Source organism: Pollachius pollachius, assembly GCF_949987615.1.
Source record: "Pollachius pollachius genome assembly, chromosome: 1".
NCBI lineage: Eukaryota > Metazoa > Chordata > Actinopteri > Gadiformes > Gadidae > Pollachius > Pollachius pollachius.
In genome coordinates, this window is record NC_136934.1 from 22,105,318 (window position 1) to 22,127,934 (window position 22,617).

The 22,617-nt window shown below is 42.4% G+C and overlaps 1 protein-coding gene across 1 annotated transcript; it reads right to left on the reverse strand.

Annotated features, from left to right (window-relative positions):
- Window positions 1-5,481: 5,481 nt before the first annotated feature.
- Window positions 5,482-16,368, reverse strand: slc6a4b (solute carrier family 6 member 4b; the record flags this gene model as incomplete). The annotated part of the gene is made up of 13 exons (XM_079755453.1): window positions 5,482-5,562; window positions 6,798-6,965; window positions 8,509-8,609; window positions 8,790-8,889; window positions 9,389-9,520; window positions 10,417-10,529; window positions 11,523-11,650; window positions 11,933-12,036; window positions 13,687-13,821; window positions 14,181-14,319; window positions 14,768-14,987; window positions 15,385-15,519; window positions 16,158-16,368. 13 exons carry the CDS (start codon window positions 16,366-16,368, stop codon window positions 5,482-5,484), a joined length of 1,767 nt encoding a protein of 588 aa, XP_079611579.1.
- Between the last annotated feature and the right edge of the window lie 6,249 nt (window positions 16,369-22,617).

Consider the following 22,617-nt stretch of genomic DNA (forward strand, 5'->3'; position numbering starts at 1 on the left):
CGCGTGGATTCATGTCTATTCGCCTATAGGTTATTTACGTGACAAAAAAAGATAACATCCAATATATTTGACATTATAAGATCGTACAGATTTGATGCCTGTGGACTGGACTGAACATCTTCTGTGGTGTTCAAACAAACTCAAAATAACATTCACATCAACATCCATCTGCAGGGAACGGATTTAATCTTTGCGACTAAATATAGGAACTTCCCAGGCATTTAAATGAGATCATATGTTGGCCCAGTATGCATCAAATGTAATTACAATACGACCTGTTTCATGTAACTCAATTCAAAATAGAAAGATGGACCGGGCTGTGTCGATCCGTTGTACAAAACTACATTTAGAATAGAATCACCTAGTTTATTTGTTAAATTCTTCTGAAATCCACAATTGAGCAGGTTTGTCTAGCATTAAATATTTCCATCTTTTAAGGGATCTTTTGTTTTGCAATCAAACAAATGAATATCACAAAATATAAGGCCTGCAACTAAAAGTTGATGAACAGCTAACCACTGTACAAGTTTTGGTTGTAAATTATTTGAGTTGATGCACGAAAGAGTTCTGGCTATGGTGCTTGACTTCCAGCCAAAGGCTTTACTTTAATCCCCAGTAATGACACCCTACACAACCTCTTCTCATTAAAGATGTAACTGAATTCACTGTAGATTCCATTTAAATAGTAAACGGGTCATTTTCACATGCTGTTCAAAAAATAAATGATAAGGAGATGAAAGGCAACAAGTCAACAACCAGCTTTACAAACAAATTTGTTTCACAAACGGTTTATTTAGAATAACATACTTTACAGTGTCTTAGATAAGGTGATCATGAGAATTGGTTTAATGTATGTAAAGAATGAAAAGCTTGCCAGGCTCTTGGCTCGTGCCTGTAGGCGCAGGCGCTCTGGGCTCGTGCGCCTGTGGGTAGAGGTTCTCTGGACTCGTGCGGCTGTAGGTAGAGGCGCTCTGTGCTCGTGCGCCTGTAGGTAGAGGTCCTCTGGGCTCGTGCGCCTGTAGGTAGAGGCGCTCTGCTTGTGCGCCTGTAGGTAGAGGCGCACCAGGCGCTGGGCTCGTGCGACTGTAGGTAGAGGCTCTCTGGGCTCGTGCGGCTGTAGGGGGAGCCGCGCCAGGCTCTGGGCTCGTGCGCCTGTAGGTAGAGGCGCGCGCTGCTCACCGGCGAGGTAAGGGCTTGTAAACACAGACAGCCATTGTTACCATAATGACCAGCAGGATCCCGAATACACTCCCCAGGATGACTGCAACACAGTGACAAACACAACGCGAAAGAAGGGACAACAAATGAAGAAGAGGCTTACTTGTCATGTTAGGAAAACGTCTGTTTAGTCCACCAAAGGTCAATATGAGCCTACTAAAGAGGGTGGCCCTCAGAACACCCAACGTTAGGATGAAAGGGCTTATTACGCTTGGTTACAATTAGTCTCACACATTTTCAACCTTACCCAGATTTTGATTTTGGAGAACGTCATACGGTCTTTCGCTAAATTTGGAGTCATCAAGTTGTCCGCTTATCAGCACACAGAAGCACGACATTAAAGCCAGTCGGCCGAGATGCTGCATCATGGTAAAGGAGGCAAGAGGCGAAACGATACAGAAAGAACTGGACGCGCATGGCTTCCGTGGTCTCCTCTGGGTCCTAGAGCCGTCAGGGTACGATTCAGACTGCTAATATATTCTACATGGGTTGGTGCTGGGATGGAGCGCATTTTGTCTTGCAGGCTCCAAGTAGTGGAAAGCATCAGATGTGGATTTTTAGCATAATGTGCCAAATGCATAGCATAGTGTGTGCGTGTGTCTGTTGCTTTATTAGAAAAGCTATATGGCTCTCCATAGCATATTTCCATATGCAGAAATGTCAAAGAGCACTTAAGCATAGATATAAAGGTCAATGTCCTTGGGGTTATCTCTTTACTCCATTGCTCTGTGTGACTGATGTATTTGGCCTTTATCTTCTGAATATATTCGGTTCAGATTCTGCCAAATGCATACCATTGGAAACACCTGTTAGTGTGACGGAATAGTTGGAAAAGCTTGGAACAATTCCTATCTTCTTTTGTCGTTGTCCTGAAGTTGAAATTGGCTATTGTGGCATGAATTCATAGTTATATACCATGAAGGTCTCAATTCAATTCTACTTTCAAGTTATTTTCATGTTTTAAATATTACAGATTAGGAGTATTGGAAGAGAAAATGTATGTATATATTTTTTATATGTCTAATATATATTAACAATCCAATTACATTAAATTATGATTATGATTATTATTATTATTATAATTATTATTAACATATTGTAGAATTTATTTGCACTGTTTTCTAAAAAAAAAAAATTCTTACAGAAGGCTTTGAATCATCTATTTTGTCCTATGAAATGAAATCCCAACATATCTATGCAGCTGATTATTTCCTCGCATCATAGCTGTTGTGTGTGAGAACACAAATCATAGCATCTCAGCTGTAACATGTGTGTCATGCGGGCCATTGATCAGAGCTTTCCTCAACCAGGAGACGAGCTAGACTCTAGTGTGTTCTAACTAGTGTGTTCTTATTGATATTCTACATCGTTAAGAGGACCTTCCAACCAAACCTGTGTGAATAACTGCAGGCCAAACGGTTACAACATTAGTGTGTGTGTGTGTTCTATGAGTGTGTGTGTGTGTGTGTTGTGTGTGTGTGTGTGTGCGTGTGTGCGTGTGTGTAACACAAAGAGGAGGGCAACCTGTTTAATAAAACATTTTATTAAAAGCATTTGAAGGTGAAAGCCGTTCTCTCTGCCTGTATGGAGATGAATTCTGGGTCTTGCAAATCAGCCTGTTAATTAAAATAGCCCATTGAGGTGAAAACATCAAGCTTCCAACGACACAAGCCTAACACGACAGGAGATGAAAACACATATTCGATACATCCCCTGTCATCGCATGATGGTGCAAAAGACTGTTATGCCATTGTTTGTCTCAGTTTTAGCTAAACCTTAAAAATACCTTTAAGTAAAGTCAACAAGATCAAACAACATTAGCTGTACACTGTCAATTATCTTTTTTTTGTGTGCGGCTTTTGACTTAAACGTATTCATGTGATGTTTTAAGCTTGCATGTTAATGAGATTTAATTCAGAATAGAGCGCGTGCACACACACACACACACACACACACACACACACAAACACACATTTCATATGTTTTATATTCATTACACAATAAATAAGATCGCCAAACAGGAAGCATGTTATTGTCCATTGTTTTACAATATTGAATTCAACATTTATCTACAAACAAGTTTGAACAGTCTTTTCTTAGATCAGAATATTTAGATAAAACATTTTTTCTTTGGAGAGTCACAATATCAATACAACATTTACATTGTATGTACAAATAACAGATTTAAGGCAGAGGAGGCAATATAAGTTAGCTGGAGGTGTCAGACAAAGATATGTCATCTGTTTCAAAGTGGTTGGAGGTGCGGATGGAACTGCAGCTCTAGGGCTTTGTAACGGGCATGGAGCTGCAGAACGGGTTACTACTGTAACCCGTGTTCTTAGAGTCGAGAGACCCTGTTCACTTGGAGCATCGGCCTCAACGGAGGGGATACTTTAACATTTAAACTGACGTTCTCTGTCTGAACACGGCTGCTTACTTCATTACAAACATTTGACAGGAAAAGAATACTGTATTTTGAATCCACAGAGTGTGTTAACTTACATACATTTACAGAATTATCATTGAGTATTTAATATAAATCTGTCATACACAGTTTCTACTTAAGCCATATCTGCAAAACCCTTCAGTCACAAACAAATCTATAGTGTATTACACACAGGAAACACCAGTTTGTCTTGTCACCAAAACAAAATGCTGTTTTAATTGAACAGCTGACCAGAAGGGAAACTTGTGATTACTATATTGACAAAATATTGGTGACAGATTAGTGACACATTTAAGACACACAAACACAAAACCCACACAAACCCCACCATCAGTATAGAGATGTCATGAGGTCTCGTCCCTCCCCAAGTTGTTTCAATTCTTTACTTGTTGAAAAGGACAGGAACTGACTTTTATGAATATTTATGTTTGTTGTAGTTTTTCCTAAATCAATAGAACTGTACAGAGTATGCATTCAGATATGATATCAGACAGACTTATTCATTGTTTGGGTTCTACATAGCACAGTCAAAGCACAACAGCATAATGCAGTAGGATTATACTTTTTTAGCTCAGGTGTAACCTCTTCAGGAAGCAGTCCCCATGCAATTAAAAACCCATAACTTTCTGAGCCAAACACTTCCTATCAATAGTTGGCTCTAAGAACACTGCATAGCTGGATCCTGATAATGAAGGGGCTTCAGAACATCCACAGCTACCTGCTAAACGGTATAGATATAGCTACCTGCTATACGGTATGGATACAGCTACATAGTAGATCTATGAATACAGCTACCTGCTAGAGCTATGGATACAGCCAAACGGTATGGATACAGCTACCTGCTATACAGTATGGATACAGCTACCTGCTATATCAACCCAGTCTCACGGAAATACGTGACGCTGTCACGTCATTTAATCTCTTCATTCGTGATCTGGGACACGTAATTTCAATTTTTCCGTGCCAAAAAGCACAAATTTCTAACAATAGGACAGCTTTTGGCCACCCGTTTCTACTCTCACCTTTGATTCTGAGAAATTGTGACAATTCACGGATATATGTAATGCAGGTGCGCTGCTCTGTAGGCCAACCGCAACTGAAAAACAGATAGCTGCTTCATCTCTTCTTTTTAGAATGAGTTTGAAATTTGTGCTTTTGGCACGAAAAAATTGAAATTACGTGTCCCAGATCACGAATGAATAGATTAAATGACGTGACGCGACATTGTCACGTATTTCCGTGAGACTGGGTTGGCTAAATGGTATTGAAACAGCTGCCTGCTATACGGTATGGATACAGCTACCTGCTAGAGCTATGGATACAAATACCTGCTAAACAGTATGGATAAAGCTACCTGCTAAACCGTTTGGATACAGCTACCTGCTAGGGCTATGGATACAGCTACCTGCTAGAGCTATTGATACAGCTACATGCTAAACAGTATGGATAAAGCTATCTGCTAGAGCTATGGATGCAGCTACCTGCTAGAGCTATTGATACAGCTACATGCTAAACGGTATTGAAAAAGCTATCTGCTAGAGCTATGGATACAGCTGCCTGCTAAACGGTTTGGATACAGCTACCTGCCAAACGGTGTCTCTGCATCAATCAACATTACAAACCGCTATTTAAAAGCAACCGCCAGCTGTAGACAAGAATGTAGACAACAGCCGAGCATTACATACATCCTGAGCGTCTCTAGACCAAAATACAATTAAGGATTGGGACTTTTGATGGGTGTTCAGCTAAATAATACACATGTCCGAGGCTGCGTTGATTTGAAAAAGACAAAAAAGGGCCCTGTTCTCTTGCTGTGACTACGGTATATTTGCCATGTTGAGGGCATCTCTGTTGATTTCAGCGAGCGTTCTCTCTGGTCTCAGACATACTGCCAGGCGCTGTGGATTAGAAAAGCATATAGTAGTGATAGTAAAGACAACAATGCCAACATTACAGACAATAAGCCATTCAAACAAGAAGACCATAAACAACATACAGTGGGGGCTTAGGGGGAAGAAAGCATAAATGTATTATTAAAGGGATGCTCAGACATATTCGGAAATAAAGTCATTTTCCACTTGGTCAAACGAGAAACCATTTTTCTTTTCCTTAAATCAGCCATGCGCTCAAATCAACCGACTTAGCATTGGACCAAGTAAGCCAAAATCCATTGGGCAATTGAGATAGATTGATTATGTCAGTGAAGTGATGGCATAATAAACCCATTTAGTCTTGAGTTTGTGCATCTTCCATCCTTGCGCTCGCAACTGTGTGATGTCACCAGCATTCAACCAAGCATAGTTTGGAGAACATTGTAGAAAATACCAAACCAGAATATGTAGCTCTAAGATAAGAGGAGATGTTTTTTTGGTATAAAGAGTCACAACTCACAAGAGACAATTGAGATCTCGAAAATATACCAGTACAGAAAATCAAATCTGTTAAAAGAGTTTGGGAGCCTAAATCTACGCCCCAAAATACCAACTGGAAGTCCTCAAACTGGGGGGGGCTGGGTGTCTCCCAGGAAGGATTGAGCTTTACTTAAAGCGTGTTTTTGATCATGCCAGCCTGGTTCCACATGTTGCTCAGGGAGTATTTTTGGACAGCAGACTAGACTGTTTCAATGGCTATGCAGCACGTGACTCAGAACGAGCAAAATGTGATGATTACAGGAGTGTTGGTGTTTGCTGTGTTGAACCGATGCTAAATGGACTGTAATATTAATGTGCCTTCCTCACTGTGAACACTCAAAGCGCTTTACAATTACTGCCAGTCACATTAACCCACTCTCCCCCACACACTAACACACACACACACACACACACACACACACACACCAATTAGTTGGTGTCTTGCTTAAGGGCAACTAGGGCAGTTTCTCCTTGCAGAAAACCTACCTAAGAATTTAACCTCCATTGAACTCCTTACATTACTACTACTCTACAACTACTGTTTTTCCGTAGACCTGATAGGTCTTTTATTGTACTACTGTCCTGTACTTGGTTGGTTGTTGGCTGTTGTCGGATGAAGTCTATTGATTGCAAATCATTGTTGATTCGCCAACTTCAACCAGGGTTCTATAGTGTGGTTTTCATGTTTGTTGCCTTAGCTAGTCGAGCATGGACCTACACACCTGTTTGAGCGAGCCGGGGGTCCACACCAGCTTGTAGACCATGTAGATGGGAATCCACATGAAGGAGGAGAGCCCCACCATGTAGCCCACCATGATGCTCCAGTCTGGGTACTTGTACTCAAACAGAGTGAGTGGTTGGGGCCTAACCAGGGAGCTCACTATTATATACTATAGACAGAGAAAGAGACAGAGACAGAGCACATTGATTACTCCATCCAGCGACACCCAGAGCCCAATCAGTCGGACTCGGGCCAAGTGAGGCTGCCTAAACCAGCCATCACCACACACAATCAAGGAGATCTCCTACAGCATGGATCACCTGCTTCATGTAATACCCTGTTTCCTGTGTCTGGAGGAGCCCAGTAAAAGCCACCGAGGTGGCTCGTAGCATGATCATTGCTGCACTGGCGCCCAAAGTGGGGCCACTCCAGACCAGGATGGGACACAGAAGGACTGTCAGAGGACACAATTGGTAACACCCAGCACCACCCCTATCCCCAACAGCACAGTGGAGCTCAGCAAAGGACAGAAGCTACCATCGCCCTCCGAGAAGCTACCACCACAGCCCAATTGTAACACCACGTTCACACTGCACACGTCCGTCAACGGATCTCAATGACTGCATGGGGCGCTCTCGAAAAGCATCGTGGGTCAATCCGTTCTGTCGGCTCCGTTGCCTGCGTCAAAAAGTTGAGAAATGTTCAACTTTTCAGGCAGTGACGGATCCGTCGGCCAATCAGATTGCGTTACCCATACGTCCGACACGCCCTCCGTAATCCGTTGACGGACATGTATAATGTGAACGCGGTGTAACGCTTCTACCCTCCCGCCCAGACAGCCCTGCAACAGGGGGGAGTGGGCTTCGGCTGGGGATTTTTCCAAGCCTCAAGGGTCGCCTTAGCTCAGGAGGTAGAGCAGTTGTAACCGAAAGGTTGCTAGTTCGATCCCTAGCTCCTCCTAGCTGAGTGTTGATGTGTCCCTGAGCAAGACACTTAACCCTAACTGCTCCTGACCAGCTGGCTGTCGCCTTGCATGGCAGACTCTGCCGTCGGTGTGTCAATGTGTGTATTAACCGATGTAAGTCGCTTTGGACAAAAGCGTCGGCTAAATGCCCAAATTGTAATTGTCAATTTGGCGTTGGGTGTATGCGGAGTGTGCGTGGTTAATGGCTGGTTTAAGCAGCCTCACCTGGCCTGAGACAGATTGCAGTTTTGGTCTGGGTGAGGTTTTCACATTGAGTAAACAGTGTGCACAGGTTAAACCAGTAATCACCACACACACACACCACATCTCCTACATGAAATCATGGATCACCTGCTTCATGTAACGTTGTCGTCAAACTCTACAATAAACCGGCTTTCAATATCACCACCCCACCATCTAGGCGGCGTGTAGCATGAACCTTGTTACACACACATTACACTTAACGACATGAAATGTTTATAAAAAATTCTGCCTCTAAAAATAAATTAATGCATAATAATATTGGTTGAGTAATTATTTGGTGACTGTGTAGTGGGTATATAACTGTGATTATTTTACTTCTTATGTCTATTGGTTCCAAATCCCTTAAGAATGAAAAATAAAGAAAACACCTTGAGTGCTAGGCTGCCCCTCTAAAGGCGGTACCGTAGCATAGCAAGAGCTCAATTATGCTACGCAAATGTGGGTCCATCGCTAGGTTCAGTAGATCTTGTTCCTGTGTTCTTACCGCAAGAAAGGCTGGACTGATGACCACCCAGCACACCTTCCAGAACATTCCAGGAGCACTGCCCAACATGGACTTGATGTCGTTGCTGAAGCGGTTGATACCTGAAAGAGTTAAAAAATGGATCAAATAAAATAAAATAAAACATTTGCAACTATTTTAATTGATCTAATAGTATTTACTTTGCTGTGTTGTTTTCAAAGAGTGATTTCTTCTTCTTCATTATGAAGATACATTTATTTGAAATATGGAATACAGCAGTTATGAGATGACTTCTGTCCTACCGTAGAACCAGGAGACAGCAATGGCTTCCAGGAAGCCAACAGCGATGATTGAGGAGCCCACTCCGAACTCTTCCAGGAGCTTTACCACGTAGGCTCCACCCTTCAACACACAGAGACCATCTTCCAATGGGTGACTTGTTCCCTCATTCCCTTACCCCTATAAAGCCAACACTATATAGTGCACTATTTAGGGAAGAAGAAAGTCATTCCATCAAGGTGACTTGTAAAAACACGCCTACACGTTAAGTCACTCAGGGACAGCTAATTTGCATAAAGAACCAGTGTGCAATCGACCATCTCTGTTGGATGATTCCGATGTGAATGAAAACTGCTTTGCATGATGGGATAAAGTTCAGAAATGACATGCAGTTCTACCATTCTTTCACAGTACACGTTGGTTATAAAGGAGTCCCAAGTAGTGAACTATATAGGGCCTAAAAAGTGCACTTTATATATCAAGCAGACCCATTCCAATCCGTCCAGTGATTCAGAGAGGAATATTAGCATCATGCAACACAAGCAGAAGAACACACTTACATAAAAGCCACTGTAAATTGTTACGATTTTACCGCAAGCTATCAGAAAACAAGCTCCCTTACATGTGTGAGTGTGCTTAGCGAGCCCAGAAAGCACACAATGACTAGTAAAAGAACAAAGAGTTCCCGTCGGTGAGCGAACGTGTCGGGGTATTCGTCCAGAACAGCTGTGATGATGGCTTCCAGCCCGCCAAACTGAAACCACAGAAACAAACAAAACACCACAAAATCATGGTATGACTAGATTCTACAAATACAGAATATTGCCTGAACCGACCTAAATAGTAGTAGTGACTTAAAGGTGCGATTTAAAAAGGTAAGATTTAAAAGCTATTATTTGAGGATACTGTCAGAATAGCTCCCTCTGTTTGCCAATCTCCATTTTGACTGGCCCCGGCCCATTTTTGACCAATCAGGGCCTTTCACACGTGCGTGAAATACAACACATTCAAATACAAGAATGGCAGAGGGACAGTAAAGGAGGGAGCAAAGAGTGAAGGGACTTTATTTGGGTGGTTTATTTTCAAAATTATTGCTCTCTTCAGCTCTCTTTACAACTCAGGAATTTTGCAGCCCTAATTACAATAAAGAGAATTGAATTGAAATGGCTTTTAAAACCATCTGAATAACATCCAACAACATTAAAGACACATTGTGTAAGATTTGGCCCCTCCCACTGAGTCCACTCTCCCTGGCTGTACCCCTGAGTGACGAGAACCACTGTCGCTCGACTGGCTGGGTGGTGCGAGTGGGCGGGGTTTTGGGAGTGTCGATAGTACAATTCTTAAACAAATTCGTAAATAAAGAAAGAGATACAGGCTGAAAAGCCTTTTCATTTTGTTAAAATATCTGTTAAAGGATGTTATTGATAACATTATTGATCAGTCAGCATTGACAATGGATATTTCCAGGTTATTTAGGGGCTACTTGAAATGTTACACATTGCGACTGTAACACACCAACTAATATCAACTGATCAATAATATCAACAAAGCAACAACAGGATGGTTTACTACTGTAAATAATGGGAAAAGATTCTGTTCTTAACCATTAGACATTAAGTTAAGTGCCTTTAGATTTGTTATTCCTACCGTGCTGTCGAGGCCTAAAGTGATCATCATCACAAAAAAGATGATGGCGAAAAAGGTGGAGCCCCTCATATTGGCGATGGCCTCTGGGTAGGTGATGAACAGTAGACTGGGGCCTGAGCATGGGAGGAAAAGCTGCTGTTGGTGAAGAGAAAATTAACACAGCAGGGACAGCGCCATCTCTGGTGGAACGTGGGACTATGATTTGATTTGATAGATTGGTTGACTCGTTCATATTATATATATATATATCCACCCTAGGCGGATGGGAACACTTGGAGGGTACATAAACGAAGACTTTACTGTCTGATTATGAGAAATCGCTATATCTCGCGGGAACGATTCATCTGCACCTCTGTAATGAACAGCACCGTAATTTATACTGAAACGAATGTTTCAAGCACCGTCTCCAGCCTGTAGTTTGCAGATTAGACAAAAGGACTTGTTGCCCTGGTAATTAATTAAGCAGCAGTTTAAGCCATTTCAAATTACAAGGAAGAAAAAAAATGGTTTTATGTCTGATTGGCAACATTTTAATCTAAACATCTGAATCATTCGTTAGGAAGAACGGACCTTTTTGTTTCTTTCCTTTGGCTGTTGCTACGTTAATCCACCGTTCCAGTTCCCCATCCTACGTGAGTCTGACCCCATCATATCAAAGTCTTTGCCCTCCTGACTCCATGAGGTTCAGCAAAAATACGTGTGTTGAGCCCCCCACACTACACGGCAATCAGCGCCGACTCCAGCCACGATCCCCCCCTCTCCCCACCCTCCCCCTGGGTCGGCAGACTCTGTATAGGGAGGGTGGTCCCCTGGTGGGTAGAAGCCTTTAGTGAGGTACCATATGCACACACAGCAATGTGGAATTGACCCGAGAAAATACAGATACATAACAGATACAGATACATATTTTTTAAATAGCGTTATTTGTCCACAATTTGACAGACCATATGCATACTACATATGGTCTGCTTGATTATGGAAAAAAAAGCTTTTTTTGTTATGAAAACAATGTCCCATCCCTAGTGAGGACCCCCATGGCGGGGACTGGGGCTGGTTGCACTATTGTGATACGGGTTGAGGTTTGTGATTGAGTGTTTTCTGCTCACCCTTGTCCCTGGCCACATCCGCCACCTCCATGTTCCTCATTTCAGCCATGTGGCCCAATACCGTGAATATGACAAAGCCTGACACCAGGCTGGTCAGGCAGTTCACCAGGCTGGTTACTATGGCGTCACTGGGGCAGGCAGCAAACGGTCATTATGTCATACTAGTAGTGTCAACATCCAGTCAATGCACAACAACATGCTGAGAGACACTATTACTAAAAGGTGTAATAGTAGTGGTGAACACAGCGGTAGCCAAAGAGGCATACCTACATAGCAACCATTCACATGATGAGCTACACCTACTCCTTGCTGATTGCTGCGAATGTCTGACGACTTTGACAATACACATTACACAATAATATACATGATAACTTGTCAATATTACTAATGTAAGTTAGCAGAAGCCTTACCGATAGCAGTTGTTAGTGAAAGGGTTGTAGCTGGAGAGGGCCAGGAGCACTCCGAACCCCGGACCCAGGGAGAAGAATATCTGAGCTGCAGCATCCACCCACACCTACACACACACACAAATGTTACTACCCCGTAGCCACACACACACACACAACACACACATTACTTCACACCTATGCCACCCACACACTCACAACACATGTAACTAAACACCTTAACAAATAACACACGCTACTACAGATGTAACCACACGCATAATTACACACCTGAACCACACAAACACACAACACACATTACCACACACCTAACCCACCAACACAAAACACAGAGACTTTAACAGCAGCATATAATATAATACATTTGTTTCAAAGTGCAGAATATGATATATAATTTACTTCAATAGAATAACACTGAAGATAGAAGAGATGCAAAAATACAGTAAATATTTAGATATACATTTTATGATGCTGTTGCCGATATATTTCAGTTATACAAAATAACAGTCTCCAGCCACCTCATCGAAGGAGACACTGCATTCTGTTCTTGTGTGATTTAGGCTCTCTTTAGTATAATACTCGCCCTGAACCGTTGGTTCGGTGAGAAGATGGATGGAAAGCCAAGGAGCACGTCTGGAGACTGCTCCTCACCCACCTACACTAGACTATTCCACCTGTGTTTGTACCTTGCTGTATGACATCTTGTAATAAACAATCCTTTCGATCCTCTGATCCAACCTGTCAAGCTGCCTTGATTTCCCCTTCAAGAATTACTACCAAGACGAAAATACATAATGCAGTCTATACAAACTGACTAGAAATACGCTGATTTCTAATATTATTGAGCACTACATAGTTTGTACTACATATGTAGAATATTGTATTGCTTATCATTAACAATTAATAATAAATAATACAAATTATAATACTATAAATATATTTATATTTTCCAACTCTTACAAACACAGTATTGTATTTGAAAATATAGCATTTATGTGGAGCTGAGGCGCCCTAGAACAGAGAATACAGGGCCGGAGCGTGTAGCCAGCTGTACACAGATCTAAAGAGGGGAGGAGGAGAGACCAGTGGATACGTACTGATGGGGGTGGGGTGGGGGGGCCTTTGTTAGTAGAGGAAAAAAATCTAAAGTAATTATGCATCTTATTATCCTTTTCTGTGGCTTATTTATGCATCTCATCTCGTCTCATCTCATCCATATTCCCTGAGTCCACAGCGCTGGACAACACCGCAGAGCCGGAAACATCTCTCTGTGAGCACAGATCTCCCTGCTCCTCCTCGCTCGGTTTTACACTTCCAGCGGGGATCTATGTTGATGTGCACTTTGATGGTTTCAAGTCTAAGCATTGAATGAAAGTAATGATTAATACAGTGCATCAAAATGTTAAACTGCCTTAATGGTTGTGCTGTCATGTGCTCAAAAACACAACGATTCAAACTCCGGTTTGGCTCCAAACGATCGGATAATACCTCTCACCAAATCTCTGGATCTGCGGGTGTAGTTTCTTATCGTGCGTATAAAGTACTGCACGTCAACATGCCTCAGGGAATCGCGGGAGCACTGCGAACCGTACGATAAATCAAAAACAAATAACGTGCGCACCCCTTTTATCCTCCCTGGATTACATCCATAGCCAGTAAGTTGCTGTGTCGCCCACAATCGCCTAACCCCGCTGTATTGGCCTTTGTGTCAGCCGGAAGCAGCTGCCCACAGTGGGCGCTGGTGGGGGGGGACTCACGCTGGTCTCCAGCAGCTTGCTCCACTGGGGCTTCAGGTAGAACACCACGCCCCTCCAGGCCCCCGGCAGCGTGGCCCCGCGGACCAGCAGGATCAGGAGCACCACGTAGGGCAGCGTAGCCGTCACCCACACCACCTGGGGACACAGGAAGGGTGAGCGGTGACGAGGGAGACATGGAAGATTGTTGGAGGGTCAGGAGGAGCGAGGGCTCTCATATTGAAGCCTATGTGTCCGAGATGTCCTTTGAATTTATCGAGCTGGTGTCCAGCAGCTTACTCCACAGGGGGCTTCCGGTAGAACGCCACACAGGTTGTCTAAACCAGTTGAACAACCCCCCCCCCCCACAACTCTGCCGTTGACCCCTGTGAGAGGTCAACTGGTGAGGGTTCCCAACCCAACACTTGAGACATATATTATAATATATCATAATTATAAATATAGTATTAACACAAACAGTTAGAGTTTGGGTTAGGGCTAATCAACAAGTGCCTGACCTTCCCCGATGTTTTCACGCCCTTCCAGAGGCTGAAGTACACAATAGTGAAGATGAGGAAGAGGCAGAGCATGAGCTGCCAGCGAACACCGCCCACGTCACGCAGTCCGTCAGCCCGGTGGATCTCTAGAACGTTCCTCCTGTCAGGGGAAACCAGACACGTTAGCAGGCCGCTAACCACCCAGGAGTTGGAGGCAGAAGAACCAAACCCCTATTGAGACGTTTTCTTTGCAGCTCTGCAGATGACTTAGCCAGCAGGTCTACGATGGAAGATACAACACTGTCACGTATGCACAACTGCTGAATCCGGGTCTAACGCACCTCATTAGTCGTCAAAGCAACCTAATCATGAGGTTGAAGTCCTTCCCTCAATAAATCCATCCAAGGACCAAAGAAACTTCATACTGACAATGAACTCATCATCTGTGAATAAACTGGGCTATGGTGAAGCTTTTTTCCTAATCACATTACAGATCGTTGATTTGGCGTCATCAATCATGCATTAAAACAATCAGAATCATAAGGGGTTGCAACATAATTTCCTGGTCAAGGAAATCAGTACACACACACACACACAAATCCACTTACGTGTAAAACTCCTCTGCGGGGGATTTGGAGGAGTTGGTCCATGTGACATTGTCTCGGCCAAAGTAGTTGGTGCAGTCGGGGGTGTTCCAGGCGTTGTCGCAGTTGGTCCAGGGCAGGGTGGTGGAGAAGGAGGAGTAGAAGTAGAAGAGGGCCCAGGCGATGATGGTGTTGTAGTAGAAGGACACGTACAACGCAATGATGCAGATGGAGTAGCCGATACCTGACATGAGACACGTTTCATTCGGTCCTCAAGGGTTGCTAGTGCTTCTCTTTTCTTTATTTCCCGTAGGCCTAGCATAATATAGGCTATACATCGGTTAGCATTTTGGTGGGGGTTGTTTCCCCCAGTAAATATGATCAACATTCTCATTAGCAAATTAGATTTTAAATTAAACATTAAATTGATATTTATAATACTTTTTTTTTAATGGATGGATTTTAAGTACATTTGGCAATGTTAGAGGCCTATATATTATTATAGCAAAATATGAAAATTTGAAGTTGGAATGTAGGCTATAGGCCTAAAAGATTACATTATACAAAACTTAAATTTCGTTTTTTTTCTACGATTTTTGAAATTCAAAATGACATAAAGAGACATCGATGCAAGCCCTTACCTTTAAAAATTGGACAGATGTGTTTCCATATGGATATGGCGCCAGTTCTGTGGAACTGTCCTAGCGCGAGCTCCATGTAAAAGAGCGGGACGCCCCCGAAGATGGCCATCAGGATGTACGGAATAAGGAAAGCACCTGTAGGAGGGAGAGACGCTGCACCTCATTATGATTGCATTTTTTATGCATCCATTGTATCCGACTGCAATTATTTCGATAAGTAGGCTGTATAGCTCCATGTAGATCTAAAAGTGTCTCTGCAATTTAACAAAATCTGGCCTAATTTTATTCCTTCATCTGTTTATTTACGCCGTTTCATTTTCACATGGGCTAAGACAGACACGGTAAGCCTATTTATACTTTTCATATTCAAAATGTTTGTTTTCTTGTTCTACATTCTACATCCTGCAGAATGATTGTTTCACTTGATTGATTGGATACACTTTTATTTATTGTATTTGTATTTGCCTATTTATTAAGTAATAACAGTTTTTTGTTTTGTAAGAACGTTTTAGTGCGCTCCAGGAGTACAACGAAGGCTCAGTGCGCATTTCTATAGCACTACATCTGTAGGTTTTAATAAAATATTTAAATTGCTGAATCTAAGGTAAAAAATAAATTGGATAGGCCTTCATATAGGCCAATCATATCGGCCTCGGCCTCGACAGCCCTATGAATCAAATAAACTCTTTAAAATCAAATAGCCTTACAAATTGTCACGAAACTTTTTCAAAGGTCAACTGAACGGTCTGTTGGGCATCTGTTGAATCTCTTACCGCCCCCATTTTGATAACAAATGTATGGAAATCTCCAGACGTTCCCCAGGTCCACAGCGAAGCCAATGACAGATAAGAGAAAATCCATCTTTTTGCTCCATTTGTCTCGAGAGTCCGTCTGGGTCATGACCGGCACCGGAGCGGAGTTGTTGTTGGTGTACCCGAGTTTGGGTGACGCGTGGGCCGCCGCCGTTGATTCCTGTCCGGGCATGGTTGGGCGCACTGTGAACCAGTGTCTGTGTGAAGTTAGAAATACTGCCGGCTTCAAAGAGAAAGAGATTGTTTGTAAACCGGTGAGCGCTCGGAGTGGGAGGAGCTGGAGAGAGAGGTATGGATGCTACGACCACTTCAGTTACCTTGAAGCTGAGAGGAACACTATAAGGGCGTCTCACCCTGGAAGGATCACGTTGCGGCAGGACGCATTATTCACTCGGGTTCAAAAAGCCTATAGGTAGCAGTTGCACGGTCCAAATCAATTGCGTTTGGCCCAGGGACAACATCAATTCCATTATGGCTCTACATATAGACCTACTTTTTGAAATAATTCTCCTCATCTTTCAGTCAGACTGTTGATTGCCACTTATGTCCTAACCTCAGCCATTCGTTGGTCTATCTGATACAGGATTTACGATGAGTGGGTCCTCCCCCATGGTCGGAGCAGAATCCAAATGCTGCGTCCATCAACCAAAGCTTTTTTTTGCCACAATACTTTCATCAACATTTTAGCTAAAGCCTCAAAGCCCTCGATTGTATGGTGTCATAGCAGAAAATGACCACTGGACCAACCATAGTTATCTAACTCAACCTCTCTATATTTTGAAGTGTTGTCCAAATCGTTGAGAGTATCTCAGCAAAAAACAGAGACAATCAGGAATACCCTTTATTTTTATTGATGATCTGAGTTTTTTTAAACGCGTTACATTGTGTATTGTTCAATAGCTCCCTACACGATTCGTTATCGTTTTCATTGTCAAAGTGTGCCTATCCCTAGTTGGGGTTAGGGTCTGATAGACCAGGATCTCAGGATCTCATTTTGAGCCTAAATGCTGGCAACATGAGATCCTTAGACATCTTGACTTCCTGATGTCATGTTAATGTAGTTGGGTTAAAAAAAAAGGCACTCGTTAGGATAACCAAATAAAATTGCTTTGTAAACAGATCCATCGCTTTTAGGACACTGGGCTGCTATAAAAGAACAACTGGAAGGGGAGGATGAATCACACTGTCCAACATGTGGGTGAAATGAAATGAGGTTAGCTTAGAAAATGGATTTGACAAAAATGATGTGACTTGGGGCATCCAGCAGCCAGCATCATACAGTTGTGGCTTCTTAAAGCCATAATGCATCCTAAGTCACTGATCCTTCCACAGTATCACCTTTAACTGGCTTCACTGTTATGTTTGTATTATAAATTCAAGAGAGCAACACATCTGTATGCTGATGCTTCATAAACAACTAGGCTGTCTCATTTGAGCTAACATCCACAGCCTTAGCATATGTGTGTTTATTGGGAAGTGTTTTCTTAATGGTGATTACAATTCTTTCCAGAGTTGAGATTCCTTCTTCAAGGCGAACCAATCAGCCATGGGTGGGAAACCAAAGGTACCACAGCCAGGGACCGGGGGCCCCCTGAGGGCCCAAACCATAACAACCCATCCTTTAGTATGCCATGTTGGCGTTAGCATACACTCCTGTCAATCTGCATCGCCAAACATGGGCAGATGAACATCAGAATGACAGCACATTTTCCAACATGCCCTTGTAGCCATTTAGAGACATGTCGACTCCAATCACACATGGAGCTGTGCATAGTGGGCAAGCAGACCGCTGGAGCCCCGCATTGAGGAGACAAACCCCCTCACACACACTAGATATGGATATGACAGCAGCAATATTTATTTGGTTGATTATTTGGCCATCAGGTTTTGGTTGGGATTGAGCTTTGTGGGTCTTTTTGACTTTTTTTGGGGTGGGCTGAGTGATAACTTTTGAGTGAGGTGATCTTTCCTGCATTGCTATAATAAGGATTATTTATTTCAGCATTTTATTAATGCCTTGGGACTAGGTTCTAGGGCTCAGGGTAGAGGTAGGTATAGGCTGAGGCTTATCACATTTCTTCATGGACAATTCATGTACAGTGGGAGGTGAGGATAAGCGTCTCAGGTAAGGTTATACTTATCCTTAGTAAACGTCCCTGCCTGCACTGGTTTCTCTGGGCTGGAGGTTACCTGATGATGTCCCCGTATCGCCTCCTTTCAGAGCCATCCAGCCAACAGACCTGTCTCCTGCTGGGCTGAGTACATAGGTCGGCACATCGCTGTGGAGGTTTCTCCCTCAGAGAAAAGGTTGTGAGCAGCTCAAATAATGGCCACTGAGGCCGAAGTCCTGGCATTTGAAGTCCCATTACATCATCTCATCATAGACGGGTCACGACAGGGGGGAATCCCAGGATCAAAAGCACATTAGTAAAAATCAATATGCATAACGAGGTGCCCTTCGTGTATCTCCTGCACTTTAGTAATACAAGCCTACCAGGACAAAATCAGATTTTACAGATGTTCTGCCACTGTACGTTCAAGAAGTTCAAGTAACAAACTGTTAGGGTTACCTAACCTGTAGAGGTAGCTATGAGTACAGAAGTACCTCCAAGTACACAGCAGGTGTCCATGGTCTAAATACAAACTAGCCATGCTTGATATAACTCAGTTGTGATGTACATATTATCACCGTTTTGACAGTTTGTGATATTTAGATATTGAAGACTTGAGGTTGTGGGCATACAATACATTCATAGAGCAGGAGTCACGACTAATTACATAATATAATTCATTGAGTTAGTAGGCCTAGCTTATAATAAAACTGGAAACTGAATTTCCAAGAATTCATGATCATGTTCAGATCAATAACAAGTCAAATACAATTTGTTACCTGAAATTAGGAATAAAGGGGAAATAAATTATATTGTTTGACATCAAAGGGCTTGGGTCTCCTACTGCTCCTCATCCTTTTCCACTCATGTCAGTCTTTGTTACCGGTCCATCCTTTCACTAGCTTATCTACCTGACAGGTTTGTGCTTCAGGCAGAACTCTGTTGCCCGAAGTCCACACACACACATCCACACACGCACACACACACGCACGCACATACATACGCACGCAGACATACACACACACACACACACACACAAACACACACACACACACACACACACACACTTGCGGGCGGGCACATCCACAAACACAAATACACACACTCACAAACCCACTCACACTATATCACATACGCTCCAACATCACCTTAGATATCTACTTTTTGATTTCATGCAAGTTGACCTAGTTATTATATAGCAAATTCTTAAACCATAAAACTACATAAAACGTTATTTGATTATACTTTTCTATCATTATTGTAATTTTTATTGTTAAGATAACCGGAAGCCTTATCCATATGCCCAGATAGGCACCATGGATGTGTTAGATTATATGTGCCTGCTGCTGTATGATGTTTTGAGATTGTTTCCTTTCTACAAGGCGTGGAGGGGCGCTCCTAGTTCGGTTGGTTTGACAATGGCTCCCCCTTCTGGACATTATAATAAGGTCTTTCTTTGGTTTGAGCATGTAAAGTAATTAAACGTTTTTATGGGCCTACAATAATACTTAAAAAAAAAAACTCGTCGATAATTCATACCACATATTTAAGGATATGCTAATGTTCAAGTATAAGCCTACATGCGATGCTTAAAGGTAATGTACATTTCAATCGTTGCCATTTTCGACCACAAGATGGCACAAAAGGTTATGGGAGGGATAAAGTGTTCGGTTACTGTTGACATAGCTTAAATCGAGCATCTATGCTTAAATATCAAATCGGTGAAATAATAATACCAATTATTATTATTATTATTATTATCTGGTAGTAACCCAGAATGTATATTTTCAATTGGAATATGTTGGAAAGATAAATTGAGTGCCTTCCGTCTGCTTTTGAGTGAAATGCTCTGTAAGTTTGTTTTATCTATTTCGGGTTTACTGGGCCTGCCTTAGCACCAATTTAGACTGCCCCGGCTCATTTCTGGCAATCAGGCATTCTGCAAGCTCATCTTCTCTCATTGGTGGAGAAACGTAGAAAGAAAGGGAGAAGAAATGTACTGTTTCTTTAACGTATAATTGGACCACCTGGTTCAGATTGGATTTGAGAACTATGGGATACAATACATGCATGAGAATGAGAGTTACCTATGAAAAATTGGTTGGATCCTTTTTTAAGCATAGTACATGTTGAGTATGGGCACTTTAATGAGCGATGTTGTTTATTGCATCTTCAGCATCTTTAACTTGAAGGTTAAGGTAGCAATGTGCAACATCATAACCAGTCCCTCCAGAAATATGCGGCGTTTTGTTGTGATTGTTGCGGCCAAAAATCCTTGATTATGCGGCACGTTTTCTTAATTTATGCGATGAAATATGCGGCAATTTTATGCGTTGAAATTGCGGGAACTTGCAAAAATTGCGGGAACTTGTGAAAAAATGCGGGAACTTGCGAAAAATGCAGCTTTTCGAAGACATTCACGTCGCGTAATTACGTCACTTCATAACGTTCCCATGGCAACAGGGGGAAATGGCTGCTCTTGTGTGAAGTAAACGCAACATTTTTCAACTTTCTGCTAAGATACATGTGACTTTTTGCAACGAAAATGCGGGGATTATGAAATCATGCAAGCCCCACATATTTTGCGCGGAAATCGGCAATTTATGTGGTGAAAGTGCAGCATATTTGAAAAATGCGGCCCCCGCATGAATATGCAGACTTTAGCTGATTATGCGTTGAATTATGCAATCGCATAATCACGTTTTTCTGGAGGGACTGTATAACTAGCTTGTAGCTTAAAATGACCTGCCAATGCATATCTACGGTAAATGCTGATCAACAGTGATTCAAAATTTTCTACAAATAAAATGCTGGCCAGTCCCTACATCTCTCTTTGTTAACAATTATCCTACAAGTGACAATCCCAAAACCCAACTCACTCACGACACCCAGACAGTCATGCTACGCTAGTTAGTGTCACACAGTTGCCACAGTCAGTTGGAGTGGATGGAACACTGTTTTGATTTGATTTGATTTGTTGACCTACTTAAAGGTTGTATCAGCGATTCTAGGCCGAAACATAAATGATCACATTCATCTGATCTTTCCTCACGATCCGCTAGCTTCCCACCCCATAAGCAGGCCAACAAAAAAACATGTCTTTGTAGGCGGCCTATGCTCCGAGATAGTACACAAAAACAAATGGTACTACCAACCACTCAAAACCAAAATAAATAGTATTCCAACCAATCATCGACAAGGGGTGAGAGCTGTTTTGCGCTGCATCCATTATAGTTTTCACTGAATGCACGAAGCACGGAAGGGAGGGGCGAGCTGGCTCTGTTTGTTTGGGATCTGGCTTCAAATACAAACAGAAGTGACGTCAGCCAACATCACTGATTTAGGGGGGTTTAATCTTTCATATTGCGAATTTAAAGGTGCTGTACTGAACGATTTAATGGCTTTTATTGGAGTTGTATTGATGTTTTGTATAAAATGTGCCACATACAGCGGCATTATATAAGTCTGAGGAAGCTTAACCCTCTCTCGGATGCAGCCATCAACCTCAACCGCTGCCCAGATGAAGCTCCAAAAATTCACACACACACACCTAACCCTTTCGTTGTTTCTCTAAAGGTGCTTTCGAACCTAAGCTGTTCAATTCATTTTATTAATACCCTGCAGCGTTTCCGCCAATATTAGAGTTTTGTTCAGGGTGGCCTCAACGCCCATTCACACACTGTGTTTTTTCAAACCAACGAGCTCTGGTCTGCTTGAAAACGAGGGCTTTCGGTCAGTTTAGGTGAACTGTGGTTCTGTTCGCTTCAGGTGTGAACGTGATCCGAACCAACTATTTTAGACAAACCAAAAAGCAATGCATTGTAGATTGAATGTACACTTTGCATTAAACTGGCATTATAAATACATTTTGCAAGGTAGGCGAAACGTGAACTTTTGAAGATTAGAATGAAACAAGGTCAGATGTGGTGCAATCAGGAGATGAAAGCACTCATTGAATTATGGACGGAAGACTAAATCAACAAATTGCTCGTGTTCACTCATCACTCAGTTTTTTTTAAATTATTCAGTGAATGGTAAAAATCTGTCTATTTAGTTTTATTTGCTCCATTATTATTGTCCGTTAGCAAGAAAGCGTTTTGAGTTTCACATTTTCTGTCCGAGACTTAACGCCCGTTATTTTAGGGGGCGTGTGTAGGAGTACTGTCGCTTTAAGGAGCGTGTGTCGAAGTAATCGTTCTTTTTGGGGCGGGTGTAGGAGAACTGTCGCTTTAAGGGGCGTGTCTTAAAGGGGGGATCGTTGATGCACCTTGTGGCGTTCCACGAGCCAGCAGCAGATGCGACCAGTTGGA